Source organism: Nothobranchius furzeri, chromosome 12 (genome assembly GCF_043380555.1).
Source record: "Nothobranchius furzeri strain GRZ-AD chromosome 12, NfurGRZ-RIMD1, whole genome shotgun sequence".
In the NCBI taxonomy this organism is placed as follows: Eukaryota; Metazoa; Chordata; class Actinopteri; order Cyprinodontiformes; family Nothobranchiidae; genus Nothobranchius; species Nothobranchius furzeri.
Genome location: NC_091752.1, coordinates 57,623,198 through 57,639,398, shown reverse-complemented (window position 1 = coordinate 57,639,398; position 16,201 = coordinate 57,623,198). Strand labels below are relative to the sequence as shown.

Genomic DNA, 16,201 nt, shown 5'->3' with positions numbered 1-16,201 from the left:
ATCTGTTAAGCGCTTTGATTACTCATCACATAATGTGTTTGTGCAAAAATTATTTTTTTTTAACAAATAAAAATACTATCAAGGTATATTAGGCAAATGCATGAGCCACAATTTATTTCAGTGTCTATTGTTAAGTGAGTTTTTTTAATCAAAATTTTAAAGTGTTTTCATATATATATATATATATATATATATATATATATATATATATATATATATATATATAATGCACTATATATATATATATATAATGCACTATATATGTACTTTATATAGTGCATTATAATATAGTATAATTTGCCCTCAAAGTGCAGAAATTCAAGGCTCTAATGAAGGATTAATGCAAAGTGAAAAGGGTTTAAATTACTATTTTGGCTGCATGTTCATACAAACAAATGTATACATCATAATTTTTAAGTAGTTTAAATAATTTTAACGTTCTGGACGCTTGTTCCTCTTATCTTAATCTACTGTAAGTTATAGTGCAATATAAAGAGACACGGGTAATTTAAAAGTTTTTCTGACATAGCACCCCTAAAGGCATACATACGTTGAAATGACGCACGGTGGGACACAGGTCTACGTCAGGGCGTCGAAGCGCGACAACCCCCCCCCCCCCTCTTAGCTTGGAAGAAAAAAAAACGTTTTTTTTTTTTTTGTATCGGAGGAATCAACAGCCGCCATCTTGACGCGGCTCAGAATCGGGATTTCGGTGGGAGCACTAATTTTCAAACCGCTCGGAGCCACCCAGACCCGGCTCAAACGGCATTTTTCCTCCAGAAAATCCAAGACTTGGTTCTTCCGCTGACAATGAATCCAAACATGTGAGGCTTCCGTGTGTTTTTATCGTCTCGAAAGACCACTGTATATTTGATTTCCCTTTAGAGAGCGCCGCTGTTCGCCGTATCTCCGTCCACAGACGCCGTAATTCACGGGAGACAGCGACGAGAAAAATAATCCGCCTCATAGAAAATATTTTTTAAATTTTCTTCTGTTTATTTAGGTCAAAAACGAATTTTATGGTTGCTTGTTTCGACTGCGAAAAAAATGATTTTGTTTATACGTAAAATCGCCGAACTGTGGGGAAAGGGGCTCTCTTACGCTTTGTGTAATATTTTATGAAGGCCTTTTACTTTATTTTTCTCGGGGAAATTTTTTAGACGTAATTATTGAGGATAATTATGTGGGTGTTGGGTGTTGGATTATCATGGGGTGATCTTCGGTGGCGAAGCGTGGCGCTGTTGCCTTTCTTTTGAAATAATTTTCTTCAGGCAGAATTTCGCCCGTCTGCCAGTCAAGAAAAACTCTTAGCATTGCCTTTTCGGACGCCACATTGGGAAAAGTTCCCCCAATACCAACACTAGAGACACGCGTCTTGGAGTCATCCTGCTGCTTTTCTCCTGCAACATCATCCTTCCATAACACCGAGCAGGATGGCTGACAATCTGCTGGATGCGGGACCCCCTACTGCAAAGCGACCCAAGCTCAATTCACCCCTCTCAGGCTCGGATGGTCCAGGTAAGCATAGTAAGACACTTCATCATTAAAGACAATCAGATTGTAAGGATTTAAACTACAGGGCATTCTTCCGGTTCGAAGATAAAGCATGCACCAGCTACTTCAGCGGGATGCACAGAGGTTACTGGAAAACTGTACATCAAGTCCTTGTAGTAATTTTAAAATACGGTAAACCATTAATTGATTGAACAATGCTCTAAAGGTTTAGTTTGAAGAGCTCAATGTCCGTTATATATATATATTTAAACTATGATTTTTTTCATCTCGGTTTTAAGTGTTTTAAAAAGTAAGTTACATTTAAAAATGACAAGACTTTGCATTTGCATCACTTAATTACAAGTTTGTAAAATGTAGGATCTTAAGTTGGTTTTCATTTTGATCCTTAGACCGTGGTCATGCATGCACGCCTTTAACATAATAGTTTTAGCTTAAGAAAAACATTTGATTCAGTCATTAAACACATAGAAAATCTATTCTATTTTTTGTTATTTGTTTTTTCTAGTCATTGCCATCTGTGCAAATTCGTTATCTCACATTTGAACTTGCCTATTTATTATCCTGTTATTACCAGCTCTATTTTAAAAAGCGCTCGAATAAAAAAAAAAAAAAGGGGGGGGGGGGGATCACGTGACCAGTGGACTTGAAACATTTTTGTTTGTGCGTATGTGGGTGTCAGACGTGCACGACATGACTTGGTAACTACCTGCCATAATACGGCAGGGTATTACAAATTACCTCTAGGGCAGGGGTGTCAAACTCTGTTTTGCTCAGGGGCCACATTGAGGAAAATCTTAGTCCCAAGTGGGCCAGGCCAGTAAAATTAAAGTATGCTTAAATTAAAAACTGCTTCAGATTGTTTTCTTTGTTTTAATACGATCAACATAAAACAAAGCTGGAGCCTGAGGACAGTGTATCCAAAATAGTTTAAGCACAACATCACTATTAATAATAAAACACTTGAAGTGTATTTGAAAATGTGAAATACAAAACAAAAAACACAGACTATTCCTCAGTAAGTCAAATAACTGATTCACAGATCACATGGCTATATCAGTTTCATGCATGTCTTTGACTCCTGATACCTGACATCTTTTAGCTTTCACCAGCAGTTTAATTGAAAAATGAAAGCTTATTAAATAAGGTTTACACAATCATCTCGCGGGCGGGACTGATCCGGCGTGGGCCGCATGTTTGACACCCCTGTTCTAGGGTCTGTGTCTTCACTTGTCCAACCTGCAGAGCAGCTCTGGGTGTTTTATTTATTTACCTGGACTGTGAAAGAGATGATTTAATCATCTGAAAAGTGTGTATTTCACAGAAGATGTGGTTTAATTAATCTCATGGCATACATCTGCTTAAACAGATTTGACAATGAAATAGTTTTTAAATTTCTTTGCCATTGTAACTTTTGCTACTGCATGATAGTTGACACATTTTTTCTTTAAGTATTTGACTAGTATTTATAACTGAACATGAACTTATCATACTCGAAAAGAAAACTGTCTGCCGCAGGTTTTAGCCAAGTCCAACAAGCAAGGAATTAGACTTCTTAACAAGCAACAAAACTTGTTTATCATTAAAAAATAAGATTATGAATACATTTGAGCAGTGGTTAAGTCAACAATCACAACTGTTGCATCCAGTTTTTTCCTGCACATTATTTGTCAAATTTAGGTTTGGATGTATGCAAAAAGATAACACAAAGTTAGGGCTGCAGCTACAACTTTTGATAGCTGACCGATCTGTCATTTTGCTTTCCTTCGATTAGTCAATGGCCATTTAAATTGGTGGCTACTTCCTGTGATGCATGTCCTGTTGTGGGCTCCAATTTGTTATTCTTAACTCAGCTGCTAAAGCTCGTGTCTCCTTCTTCTCGAAAGTTTTTCTTCACTGTTAGGGTTGTGTGAAGTTTTAGCAACCTATCGACCGATTTGGTGAATAACTGAAGGTTGAGCCAGCACCATACCATACCATACCATACCATGTTTATTTATATAGCACTTTTAAAAACAGCATGACAGCTGACCAAAGTGCTGTACAGTAAAAAGGACAAACCCCAAGATAAAAACGGATAAGTCATATAGGAGGTAAGTAGTATAATCTAAAAAAATGTAAAAGAAACATACAACAATAAAATAGAGTCACAATAAAATGTAAAAATACTAAAAGCTAGATCATTGAATAAAAGCTAAATGATAGAAGAAGGTAGGGCTGCTCAATTAATCGAATTTTAATCACGATTACGATCTGAGTTTTGAATGATTATAAAAAAACAAAACAAGCCGATTATTTGCTCCTCCCGCTTGCGCTGCCCTGAGTTGCGCTCATCCCTAAGCGCTCCTCCCACAGTGTTGCCAACTTAGTGACTTTGACGCTATTTCTAACAGCTTTTCAGGCCCCTTCTTGACTTTTTAAATCTTAAAAGTATCTAGCGAACACCTCAGAAACATCTCTGGTAACCCTTATCTACTTTCTGGATAACTGTCGTCGACATTTCCTGCAGGTTAGCTAAACACTCCGCCTGCGTTCCGGACCGTTCTTCAGGACATTAGGAAAGGGAATGATGTGGTGATGTGTCGGTCGCTAAAGACAGCTCTCGGAGCCGGCTCCTTGTTGGACTAACCAGCGTGACAGACACACACCGCACCTGCGGAACCCTGAGCCGCTAAAAACGGCTAAATGTGCGCGTGCGGCGTGCTAAACACACGTGCAGCTTGCCCCGATTGCTGTGAGACCGGGTTGGGGGGTGGGGGGTGCAGCTGTGGTTGGGACAATTATTACATTAACTGATGGACTTGTAAATAAATGGTTTATAAATAAGGTAGAAATAAGTTCCTCACGCTGATAAATAATAGCTAACCTCTCTGAGGACACGGTGCTAGTGCACTCTCCTACAGCACCTTGACACGACTCAATAAATGTTATGCAACATTTTGTGAACATCAATTTATTTGCATTAATTTGTTATGAATGCCACTGTATAATTCTTGCTGTCAGTATTTGCAAGATATTGGTATTTGGGTCTGTACTGGTTAGACTTAAATGATTTAAGCCAAGGTCTATAGCCCTTGGGTCATAAACTATGAGCTATAAGTATATTGGTCTTTTTATACTGGGAATCAGGAGTTATTTTAGTGATCATCTTGTTTCTTATTTTTGTCCTGATTGTGCCCTGAGCAATTTTATGACTGAATAAAAACAAATAAAATCAACATAAATTGAAAAATCGTCCTAAATATTCATGATCTCAATTTCAGTCACCATAATCGTGATTATTATTTTTGCCATAATCGAGCAGCCCTAGAAGAAGGCCTTCAGTACCGACTTAAATCGACCCAGTTCTGGGGCCTGTCGAACACTAAGGGGGAGAGCATTCCAGAGTTTAGGAGCAGCGAACGTAAAGGCCCGCTCTCCACGAGATTTATACCTCATTTTCGGGACGCACAAAAGCAAATGATCTGCAGATCTCAGGTTTCTGGTTAGAGCATAAGGCTTTATCAGTTCTGAAAGATAAGCCGGGGCTTGACCATTCAGAATGTTGTAGACAAAGGTCAAAACCTTAAATTGGATGTGATATTTAACAGGCAGCCAGTGCAAGCGTGCAAGGACGGGTGAAATGTGACAGCATCTCGAGGTGTTTGTCAGGAACCTAGCCGCCGCATTTTGCACTCCCAGTAGATGCTCGATTGCTGAGACGCTGACACCAACAAGTAGTGAGTTGGCATAGTCTAAACGTGTGGTTACAAAGGCGTGAACAACCGACTCCAGCTGAGGTCGTTTGACTATTGACTTTAAGCGCGAGATGCGACGTAGTTGAAAAAAGCAGGACCGGACTGTAGAGTTAATTTATGAACTCATTAATAGATCAGAGTCAAGTTTCACTCCCAGACTGGATACACAGGTTTTAAGATTTAAAAACGGTAGAGGGTAGTCACTAGGGCTGCAACAAACGATTATTTGGATAATCGATGAATCGGATGGGGTCTCGACACGATTAATCGATTAATCGGATTACATGGGGAAATTTTTAAAAACTGCTAGGGAAACGTTATTTCTCTCCTTCCTTCACTTTATTTAACACAACATTATTAGAAAACAGTTCAATAGCAGAAAAACAACATGCCATCACCTAAATTGTCTTATAAGATGTATAGACAGAGACCCTAAGCTACATCTATCTGTGACCTAAAATGCTTGGTCCAATTAAACAGCTTAAGGGCAATTCTCATCTGTTTTGTTTGATCTCATCTGTAGACATTTATTATAACTGGGGATGTCAAACAAGTAATTTTTAAATGTAATTAAACATTGGCTGTGAATTAATCTAGATTGATCACTATTTCCAAAAATGACTGAAAAAATAAGTTTTCACACACTCCATGGAAACTTTCAGAGAATCCACAAATAGTGGCTTTCAAATGGTTTTGTTACTTTTTGCAAGTTTAGAAAAGAAGCAGATGAGACATCATGTCTGATAATTTAGTTTTTCATCTGATAATATTAGAACATGTCAGTAATGTCTGAGGGGCTTTTATAAACACTGTAAAACTAACACTACTGGAGAGGGTATGAATTACACAGAGGCTTCTGGGGAGCCCAGTTATGGGGGGCATTTTGCCTTGGCCCCCAAAATGTCTTGAAACGGCCCTGGGTGTGTGACTGAGTGTTGAAGGTGACCTGAATAGTATCAAATTTATAAATACTACATGTGTATAACTTATTGTTTTATACAGGTAAAAACGTGTAGTGGAGGTAAATCTATCTACATTTTACTTTTCAACACTTTGTTTTGTTGTTTTTATTGAACTATTTTCCTGTCCTGTCTGTCTCTCATCTTCCTGCATCTCCTCTTAATTCTCCAGAAAAACTGCTGCCTGGATTCTTACTTTTTCACCTCATCAGTTACTTTTGAGCAGATCAAAGAGATCTCCTGACCGCAAAGCGCAGAGCGCGTTTCGATGCTGCGTCAGTGAGGTGAAATCACCTGCAGCACAGGTGATGAGCTCCGCAGTAGCAGAGCGCTGCAGGCACAAATAAGACAGAAAATAGAGAACATGTGCAGACATGAACGATCGTGTGCTAATTATAGTTTTTTGGTTGCGCCACTTTGAGAATGGACCGTGCGCTGGAAGCAGCTGCCTGGATCGCTGCGCAACAACAGCGCTGTGCCGCTCTCTGCTCAAAAGAGTCCAAAAATGATATAATATAGAAAACTTTTTTCCGGCTCCCAGATGTGTAGGATATCCAGCTCCCCCATAATTCGATCCCTGCTCCTGGATGAAAAGCCGGACATTTTCGTCAATACAAGAACCCGCAGTCTGGATGCGCCGGACAGAGTGAAAAGTGGACACGTCCGGGGAAAACGGAACGTACGGTCACCATAGTCCTCATAAAGCGGGAAATTATAGATACAGTATTTTGCTCGTGCCCTGGGCCCTTTAGAGTTCGTGGGCCCTGGGCAATTGCCCAGTTAATCCGGCCTTGGAACCGGTTCGCAGCAGCGCGAGTCCCCCCGCTCATCTAATAAGCGTCGCGCTCACGACTTTAGACTCTTTTTTTTACCAGCTTAGGGTATGTCTAGCCTGTGTAATAATCCGGGACTTGGATGAATCACTTTTGAAAAGTTTTTAATTTACCCGGACACAAGAGTTCTCTCCTTCCTCGCTGATGATCCCGACATGCTTGCGTTTAAGACGCTGCATCATCCCGTGCCATGCCAAGTCTGACCTAAACGTTGCAGGTAACGCATGTCTTCGCCTGATTTAACTGAAAATGCTCCCAAACTTAAAAAGCTTTTACTTTTTTGACTCTCGCTGCTTCTGCCATGTTCCTCTTCCAAACAACTGCCGGCTCTCCCTCGCGCTGATCTGTCTGCGCTTTTGGAAGAGTTGTGCGACACAACGAATCGATGACTCAATTCGTTGCCAACGCTTTTAGTAATCGATTTTCATCAAATTTATCGATTCGTTGTTGCAGCCCTAGTAGTCACCAGGTGCATGCTTTGGAATTATTGGATTAAAACAAATGGAGGCAGTCTTGTTTTCGTTAAGGCAAAGGAAGTTCTCCGACAGTCGACAAGGAGGCGTGTTGAGTCAGGTTTACTTAAAGCCAGATAAATCTGGCAATCTTTCGTGTAAAGGTGATAACTTATTCCAAGGTTTGTCAGAATCACCCCCAATGGCAATAAGTAAATCGAGAATAGGAGTGGCCCTAGAATCGAACCCTGAGGCACACCCCAGTGAAGTGGAGTAGATGGAGAGGAAAAGCTGTCAATGTAAACACTAAATTGTCTATCTGACAAATATGATCTGAACCAATGTGAAGTGGGATCCCTGTTACCCCGATCCCTGTTACCCCCAACTTAATCTCCAACCTTCTAAGTAGGATGTCATGGTCCACTGTGTCGAAGGCAGCAGAGAGGTCCAGGAGTAACAGAAGGACATGGGAACCAGAATCAGTTGCCACCAGGAAATCATTTAATACATGAAGATGTGCAGTTTCTGTGCTGTGGTGAGGTCTAAAGCCAGACTGAAAGTGATCGAGGAGACTATGATCTCCTAAGTAACTGGAAAGTTGAGTGTGAACTACTTTCTCAATAATCTTGGATAAAAACGAGAGTTTGGAAATCGGACGATAATTAGAAAAATCAGTATGATCCAGGCCAGGTTTTTTCAGTAAAGGATGTACAACTGCATTCTTAATGGTGGTTGGAAACACTCCAGTTGAAATGCTGTTGTTGACGATTTCCAGAATAAATGGCCCCAGCACAGGAAGAGCCCCAACTAGTAGTTTTGGTGGGAGGGGGTCCTCTGGAGAACCAGAGGGTTTCATGGACCTGACCAGCTCCTCCAGATCATGAAGAGACAACAGTGTAAAATTAGAAAATTGACTTAGACTGGTTCCTCAATGGTGGGCTGACCCAATGGTTAGACGCTTGACCTAATATTCAGAATTTTAAGCTGAAAAGAGTTCATAAACTGTACAAAGGGACGTTGTTGGCACTGAGGGTGTAGTTGTATCTTTTAAAGAGAGAACCGAATTAATGGTACAAAATAGTTTACATTGATCACCAAGATGTGTTGTGATTATATTACTAAAGAAGTTATTTCTGGCTGTTCTCACTGCTTTCTGATACAAAAATAGAGAATCTTTCAACATTTGTAAGGATATTTTTAAATTGTCCTTTTTCCATTTGCGTTCATGAGATCTACACTGGCGTCGAAGAGCTTGAGTGTTGTCATTAAGCCAGGGATCAGAAACAAATCTTTTTCTCCGGCTTTTAAGAGGAGCAGCAGAGCTAAGAGCAGCCGAGCACACAGTATTGAAGGTGGTCACCATATCATCTACTTCCATGAATTTAGACCTGAGTAAAACGGTTGAAAAGCCATCTGCCAGACCAGATGATAACAGAGTGAGAGTAGATGGCGAAATACACCTGACGTAATGGCGTGCTTGATGTCTTGCAGTGGGAGGTGTCAAATCACAGATACTGAAAATAATTGGAAAATTATCTGAAAAACAAACCGGGTTCACTGAAAGATCAGAAACTGAAATTCCAATAGATAAAACTAAGTCCAGGATGTGAGAGCGATCATGGGTAGACTCCTTAACCAGTTGCTGGAGGCCAAAAGAGTCCAAAATGTCCATGAACTCCCTCACTAAAGGCCTTGCAAGACAACAAATGTGAATATCAAAATCGCCAAGGATAGTCACTCTTATCATATTTCGGAAAAAACTCTGCTAAGATGTCAGAAAATTCATTACAAAAGTTAGAATTGTACTTTGGTGGGCGGTAACAAAGTAAGAACAGCACTGGGGAGCTAAAATCCAGCTCAAAAAGTGATAATTCAAAGCTACTAGGAGTCACAGAGGCCGAGAGTTGTTTTAGGTGGAGGGTAGAATCAAACAAAGTTAGTAGACCCCCACCACGACCGGAAAGTCTAGGCACGCTGAGCACTGAACAGTCTGAAGGACAAAGTTCTGAGAGAGCAGCCGACTCACCAGGCACGACCCAGGACTCCGTCATGCAGAACAGGTTTAGCTTGTGATCGACGAAATTATCTTTTAAAATGGCTGTTTTATTTCCAATTGAGCGTACGTTCTGGAGAGCAACCCTAAGGAGTGGTGCGGGCTCCGAACAGATTGATTGGAAGGACGGGGCAGCATCGTCCAGCATTGGGTAGCTCAGGTTAGCAGAGTTAACAAGGCCACCGCCTCTGGACACGCCCGCCGCGTCGGCCCGCACAGACTGGAATCCACTCGCCGATGTCCCTGGAAGAGAAGGATGAGGGACTCCATGGATGATCCAAAAGCTGCAGCTGGTCCGATCTCCAAGGCCGGAATGCAGAAGTGGCCCTGAGCCTTGCTCGGTGCCCCCCTGGCTTGCCCCGTCTGCGACGTCTCCTTTGTAGCCACGCTGGAGACCCTGGGTGGAGGAGGAATGCCAGGACCGCAGCAAACAGAGGGATGAAAGTTTTCCCAAACCTACTGCCTTGGAGATCTACGGAACTCAATGCCTGACGAAGATCCAGAAGGGTGAGTCGATCATAGGTAATACTCGAACTAGAAACCACCAGCAGACAGCTTGGGAACAGAAAAAACAACGAAATAAGCAAGAAGAGTAAACGGCAGGCCAAAAATCACAGGCGCCATCATGAAAAAATGCACCATTACTGCAGTGACAGTTCCCAGTCAGACAGCTGTTGGCGCTGTGCGTGAAGCAGTCTTTTGAACATAATGCAGCTAGAAGTAGAAGTAGTTTCTTTTACGAACAGTTCTAGGAAGGCTGGGAGGTTGTGTGCATTCATCAGCTATTCCAAAGACTGCAAAAAAACTCCAGATTTGGAGTAAAATCTTATGTGAGCAGTTTTTCCCCTAGAAATTTTTTCAGCTGTGGTGTGGGGGATGTAGGTGTCACCGTTTTGGTGCCGTACTTCGGCCGTGAGGGGCAGGGTGCGGGAACTTTTCGCTGCCGCGCTCCATGTATATATGTGTGTGTGTGTATGTATGTATGTGTATATATATAATTAAGGTCGGGAATTGATTAAAATATATTAACTAATTAATCACAAATCTGAAAAAATATGTATCACAATTAATTATAATTTTTTTCCAGAAACAGCAAGCAATAAACATGAAAAAAAAATAGGTTTGTTTTATTTAGAAAGTGCATAACTTGTTGAAGTGTGTAAAATCACTGAATACTGTCTTTAACAGAGAAAACCTTAAATCAAATCCAGTTTCTGTTCAAAAACATTGTTTGAAAAAGTCTATTGTGTAAGCAATGAGCAAGAAATAAATCTAGCACAGTTAGCTTATGTTATTCAAATGTCATTTTCCACAGCATCAGTTGAACTAGGATTGCCAACTCCCCAAAAAATAAATAAGGGACACCTCGCTGGCATGGCCCCCAAATGCTTTGATGCGGCCCTGGGTGGGACAGAGTTTTGAAGGTGATCTGAATTGTATGGAATTTATTATGCGCTTATAAATAATGTTTATTTTATAATGGTAAAACATGTAGTGGGATAAATCTACCTACATTTTCTTTTCAAAGCTCTTTGTTTTGTTTTCTTAATATTATCCTGTCCTGTCTGTCTCTAATCCTGCATCTGCCACAGAAAGATGCAGGATCTAGTTCTCCAGAAAAAAACGCTGCCTGGCTGTGGCTGTGGAGCACGGGTGATGAGTGCAGCAGCGATGCGCGTCAGCCATGAACAAAAGACAGAACGTACCAAAGCAGTTATGAACCATCGTGTGTTAAATATTTTTTGGTGGTGCTGCTTGGAGAATGTTACTGTGGCCGTGCGTAAGACGCAAATGCCGGTGGAGCGCATGAGCGCTCTGCCTCTGTTCATCTTCTCTGCTCAAAAGAATCCTCGATGCTGAGAGTCCATAACATGGGTAGAAACTTGATCATTTTTCGGGCTCAGTAAATGATGGTTTAGCAATATTGTCCAGGGGGAAATATGGAGAAATTTTGGAGAATGGTGGCTCCGGGTTGGAGAGATTGTCAAATAAATTGCGTGATTTGTTTAACACGTTAAAATAACAAAATTAACGCTAATAATTAATGCGCTAATTTTCCCGGCCCTAATACATATACTGTATATAAATAAAATATTGGACATTTTATATTTAAAAGCATCAGTCTGGTGCATTTTGAGAAAAAAAGTAGAGTTACAGGCTGGTGAGAATGTATGATAAAATGTATACATATTCACTGCATTTTAATATTACATTTGATTGATTATATATCCTGGCCTGTCTTTAATCCATTTTGAGCACCGACTACAGCGAAATCCTCTAAAGCATCCATGCTGCTCAGTACCATAACTGTACTGATGTCACTAGTTGCTAAAGAACCAATCAGCTTGCAGAGCTCGCTGTTGAAAGTGTGAGCGTGCAGAACTTGCAAAACTACATGACTCAGTTTAAGGAACAAAGTGGAATCAAGCTGCTGTTATTCATTTGTTGTTGATGTTTATAGAACCTAAATCTATCTGCAGGGCTTTAGGCCCAGGGCAGAGTTTTATACCACAGACCAAACCACATCCAGATCAGTAATGTTCACAGCAGAAAACGATTAGCTATCTGTGAACACTTTTATTTTGTTGTTGTCCAGCTTAAGTAGACATCTGCTTATTTCTAACAGCTGAGCTGTGGGAGAAAATATAAATTTTTATTTAATCTTATTTTCCATCACCTGTGGGTTTTACACGTTCACTTAATATTAAATATTAAAATATAAATAATAGGGCTGTAGCAAAGCGTCAATGACGTCGACGGCTCGATTAAAAAAAAATTGTCGACGTCAGATCCGGTAGTCGACGCACCACGCCCACTTGTTGCATCCCCAGGAGTTTGTAAATAGAGGTGGAATCTGCCTGTTTTTCCTCTAGTTCACCCTCTTCTCCGCCAAATACTGAAGACCCGGAACAATGTCCTTCCGCTACTAGATTCCTTTCCTGTTTTGCCCGCCTTCGTCTCCCGGCAACGGACAACAACTTCCGGGGTCAGATGCGCTGCTTCGTCTCTACCGCAGATGTAGAAAATCACTGGGAGCGTTTCTCCCTTCATAAAGGAGCTTCTTTCAGACATTAGGAGAGTGTTTTGGTGGTATCAGTCTCTCCTCCATCCTGGTCTGTTTGCTGGGTATTTTTGGTTTATTTAAACTTGGTAACTTGAACTTAACGTTGGTAAAGCTACTGTTAGCATTTTCGCTAACAGCTTCTTGCGTTTGGATAAGCTGTTACGTTTTGGTTTAGAGTTCATCTTTTTTGTGGCGTAGATCTCCCTTTTATTACATTTAGTGTTGTGGGTTTTCGATTTAGTTTAAAATATCACCTTGAGTTTGGTTTAACCCCCCAGTTTAAAGTTTGGACCTTTGGAGATCCTTATTTTTGTCCAGAACCCAGTAATCTTTGCCCAGTGGGACATCCCCAGTTATTAGTACTTTTGTTTTAATTCCCCATAGGCAGAATTAGTTTTATTATTCCCAACCTGTGGATGGGAAGATTTATGATTTTTTGTTGTTGTAAATAAACCTGATCATCATTTTAACTTTTAAATCCCACGTTATTGTCCCTTCCTTTTGCACACGAGCCAAACTCCCCAGGAAGAGTCATATCATCTAGGGCTGCAACAAACGATTATTTGGATAATCGATGTAGAGCTGAAACGATTCCTCGAGTACCTCGAATAATTCGAGTACAAAAAATCCTCGAGTCAAATTCTCTGCCTCGAGGATTCGTTTAATTCATATTTAATTAATTCATGGCTTTGCAATCGCCCGGGGTCATGTTTCACCCGGACCGAAATAAGTGACGCACATGCCCACTGGACTGAATGCACACGCGAGTAGCGAATATAACTTAACTTTCTCTTAAGCCATGGCGGACAACTTGAACCCCGGTGGAGGGCGAAAAAGACAGAAAATGTCAAAGTTGTGGAACCATTTTTCACATCGTAAGGTGGAAAACGTAGTCCAGTATAAATATTGTAAAATGGATTTAGCCCACCACAACACCACATCCTCCGTGCTGCAGCACATGTAAATGTCAAAGCCGGGCCCGGACTACGAGGTTCGAGGGTCCTAGGGCGTCGGAGGAGCGCACCGGGCCTCTTCCGCGTCCCGCACCTCCGTCCCCCGTAACCCCGGTCCCGCCGGCCGTCCGCAGCCCGGTCACCACGACCCCCCCCTGTCTAGGGTGGGGGTCGCTATATAGGTGCTGGGCAGCTTCGGACCGACGGGGCACACAGGGTAGCGGGGGGCAGCGAGCTACGGGCGTACGGAGTTTGGCTCGGAGCACGCGCCGGGCCTCTCCGCGTCCCGCACCTCCCTTCCCCCCCGTTACCCCGGTCCAGCCGGCCGTCCGCAGCCCCGTCACCACGACCCCCCCTGTCTAGGGTGGGGGTCGCTATATAGGTGCGGTGCAGTTTCGGACCGACGGGGCGCACAGGGTAACGGGGGTTCGGCGAGCTACGGGCGCACGGAGTTGGGTCGGCTCGGCGTGCCTCCGGCGCTTTCGGACAGATGGCAGGGGAGTCGGGACGACCGCGCCGTTGTGTCCCGCATCCCAGCCTCCCCGGCCCGAAGGCCGAGCAGGTCGAGGGCGTACGGGGCACGGCGGAAGCCCGGCGGCACCCTGCCGCCCTTGGAGCCTCGGGAGGGCGGGTGGTGATAGGTGGAGGGGCGGAGCGCAGCGACAGGTACCAGGTCCTCACCGACGCGCAGAGTCGCCTCGGGAGAGAGGGGGAGGCCGTGACACCTCCCGGTCCCTCTCCCGGACGCGCACCGTCGCCGGTGAGGACCTGGTACCCGTCGCTGCGCTCCGCCCCTCCACCTATCACCACCCGCCCTCCCGAGGCTCCAAGGGCGGCAGGGTGCCGCCGGGCTTCCGCCGTGCCCCGTACGCCCTCGACCTGCTCGGCCTTCGGGCCGGGGAGGCTGGGATGCGGGACACAACGGCACATGTAAATGTCACGTCTGCAAGCGGACTCGGAGCCTCTACAAGATAATGCATCTAACCCACTATTTCTATATATTCTGCAGACGCTGTGCGACTTTTTCATTTGTAGCACTAAGTTTCAGCTCACACCGTACGTCTGGTAGCAACACGTCGGACTTAAAATGTGCTAAAAATAGCAGTTTTTACACAACACGTTGGACTTTTTATTGTGTTATTGATGTCTGTTGTCCCTCGGGGTTTCTGCAGGAGGACACGGGTATTTATGAGTGGCGGAGGAAAACGAAAGAAAGTAAATAAATGATTTGTGATCAGTATAATTTGACAAAACCACAGCAAACATGCTTTTGGCAATCCTTGTTAGTGTGAGAAAAAAAGTGTAGAAATTAAAACGGACGTGTGTTAATAGGGAAACAGCCGGCGAGCTGTTTGCGCCGTGAGCGGTTCTGGTTCTGTTTGGACCGCAGCCGCTCGCAGCGTTATCCTCCTAGTTTTTGTCTGGCTTGCAGGCTAGCAGATTCTCACACGAGGAGAGAATCGGCTCAGGTTTACTTATTTTTTGCACAGGCATTTGTTTACTGTGAAGTAAAGTTGAAGTGCTGAAGTTATGCAAACTAATTTTGAATAAAACTTGAAGAATAACTGGCAATTGCTTGCTCATTTTAAGAGGTCTTTCATAATTATAACATGCTATTTGATATCAAATCAAATCACTTTTATTGTCACGTCACATGTGCAGGTACACTGGTACAGTACATGCGAGTGAAATTCTTGTGTGCGAGCTTCACAGCAACAGAGTTGTGCAAAAATACAGTAATGTAAAAACAAGTAAAATATAAAAATGGCTAATCTAAGTATACAAATGAATAAAGTAAACAATAAGATAAGAGATATAAAATGTACAGAGGTTGGTATGTGCAAAACAGTGGCATTAATGTACAGTATGGAGCGTGTAATGTTGGAACTTGGTGGAGCTCGCGACGAGGCAGCCATACTCGGCGCCATCTTGGCTCATCAATATATGATATAAAGGTTTACAAACACAAAAGGGTAATTTATTAGAGTACTCGATTAATCGAAAAAAAGATTCGATAGAGTACTCGATTACAAAAATATTCGATAGCTGCAGCCCTATATCGATGAATCGGATGGGGTCTCGACACGATTAATCGATTAATCGGATTACATGGGGAAATTTTTAAAAACTGCTAGGGAAACGTTATTTCTCTCCTTCCTTCACTTTATTTAACACAACATTATTAGAAAACAGTTCAATAGCAGAAAAACAACATGCCATCACCTAAATTGTCTTATAAGGTGTATAGACAGAGACCCTAAGCTACATCTACCTGTGACCTAAAATGCTTGGTCCAAGTTAAACAGCTTAAGGGCAATTCTCATCTGTTTTGTTTGATCTCATCTGTTGACATTTATTTTAAATGTAATTAAACATAGGCTGTGAATTAATCAAAATTGATCACTATTTCCAAAAATGACTGAAAAAATACCAAATAAAACAAAAGTAAATGAATGCCATCCTCCTTGCGATGATGCCCTGGGCAACTGCCATAAAGTCACATCAAGAAATGCTGCTGATCATTCCAATGATCCCAAATAGACTCACATTAGGCCACATGAAAGCAACTGAACCCAAAAATATATTAACCAGTATATAACTGCACTCTCACACAACACGCCTGCAGCAACAGTTAGGA

At 42.3% G+C, this 16,201-nt stretch overlaps 1 protein-coding gene across 2 annotated transcripts in view; it reads left to right on the top strand.

Moving 5' to 3' along the window:
• The first annotated feature begins 1,249 nt into the window (after positions 1-1,249).
• The window catches only part of crebbpb (CREB binding protein b), an 87,802-nt gene continuing 72,850 nt past the window's right edge, over positions 1,250-16,201 (top strand). For both annotated transcript variants that reach the window (XM_015945595.3, XM_015945593.3), the window contains exon 1: positions 1,250-1,518. In XM_015945595.3, coding sequence (XP_015801081.3) covers positions 1,434-1,518 — 85 coding nt within the window. In that variant the 5' untranslated portion in view covers positions 1,250-1,433. The remainder of the gene's footprint in view (positions 1,519-16,201) is intronic.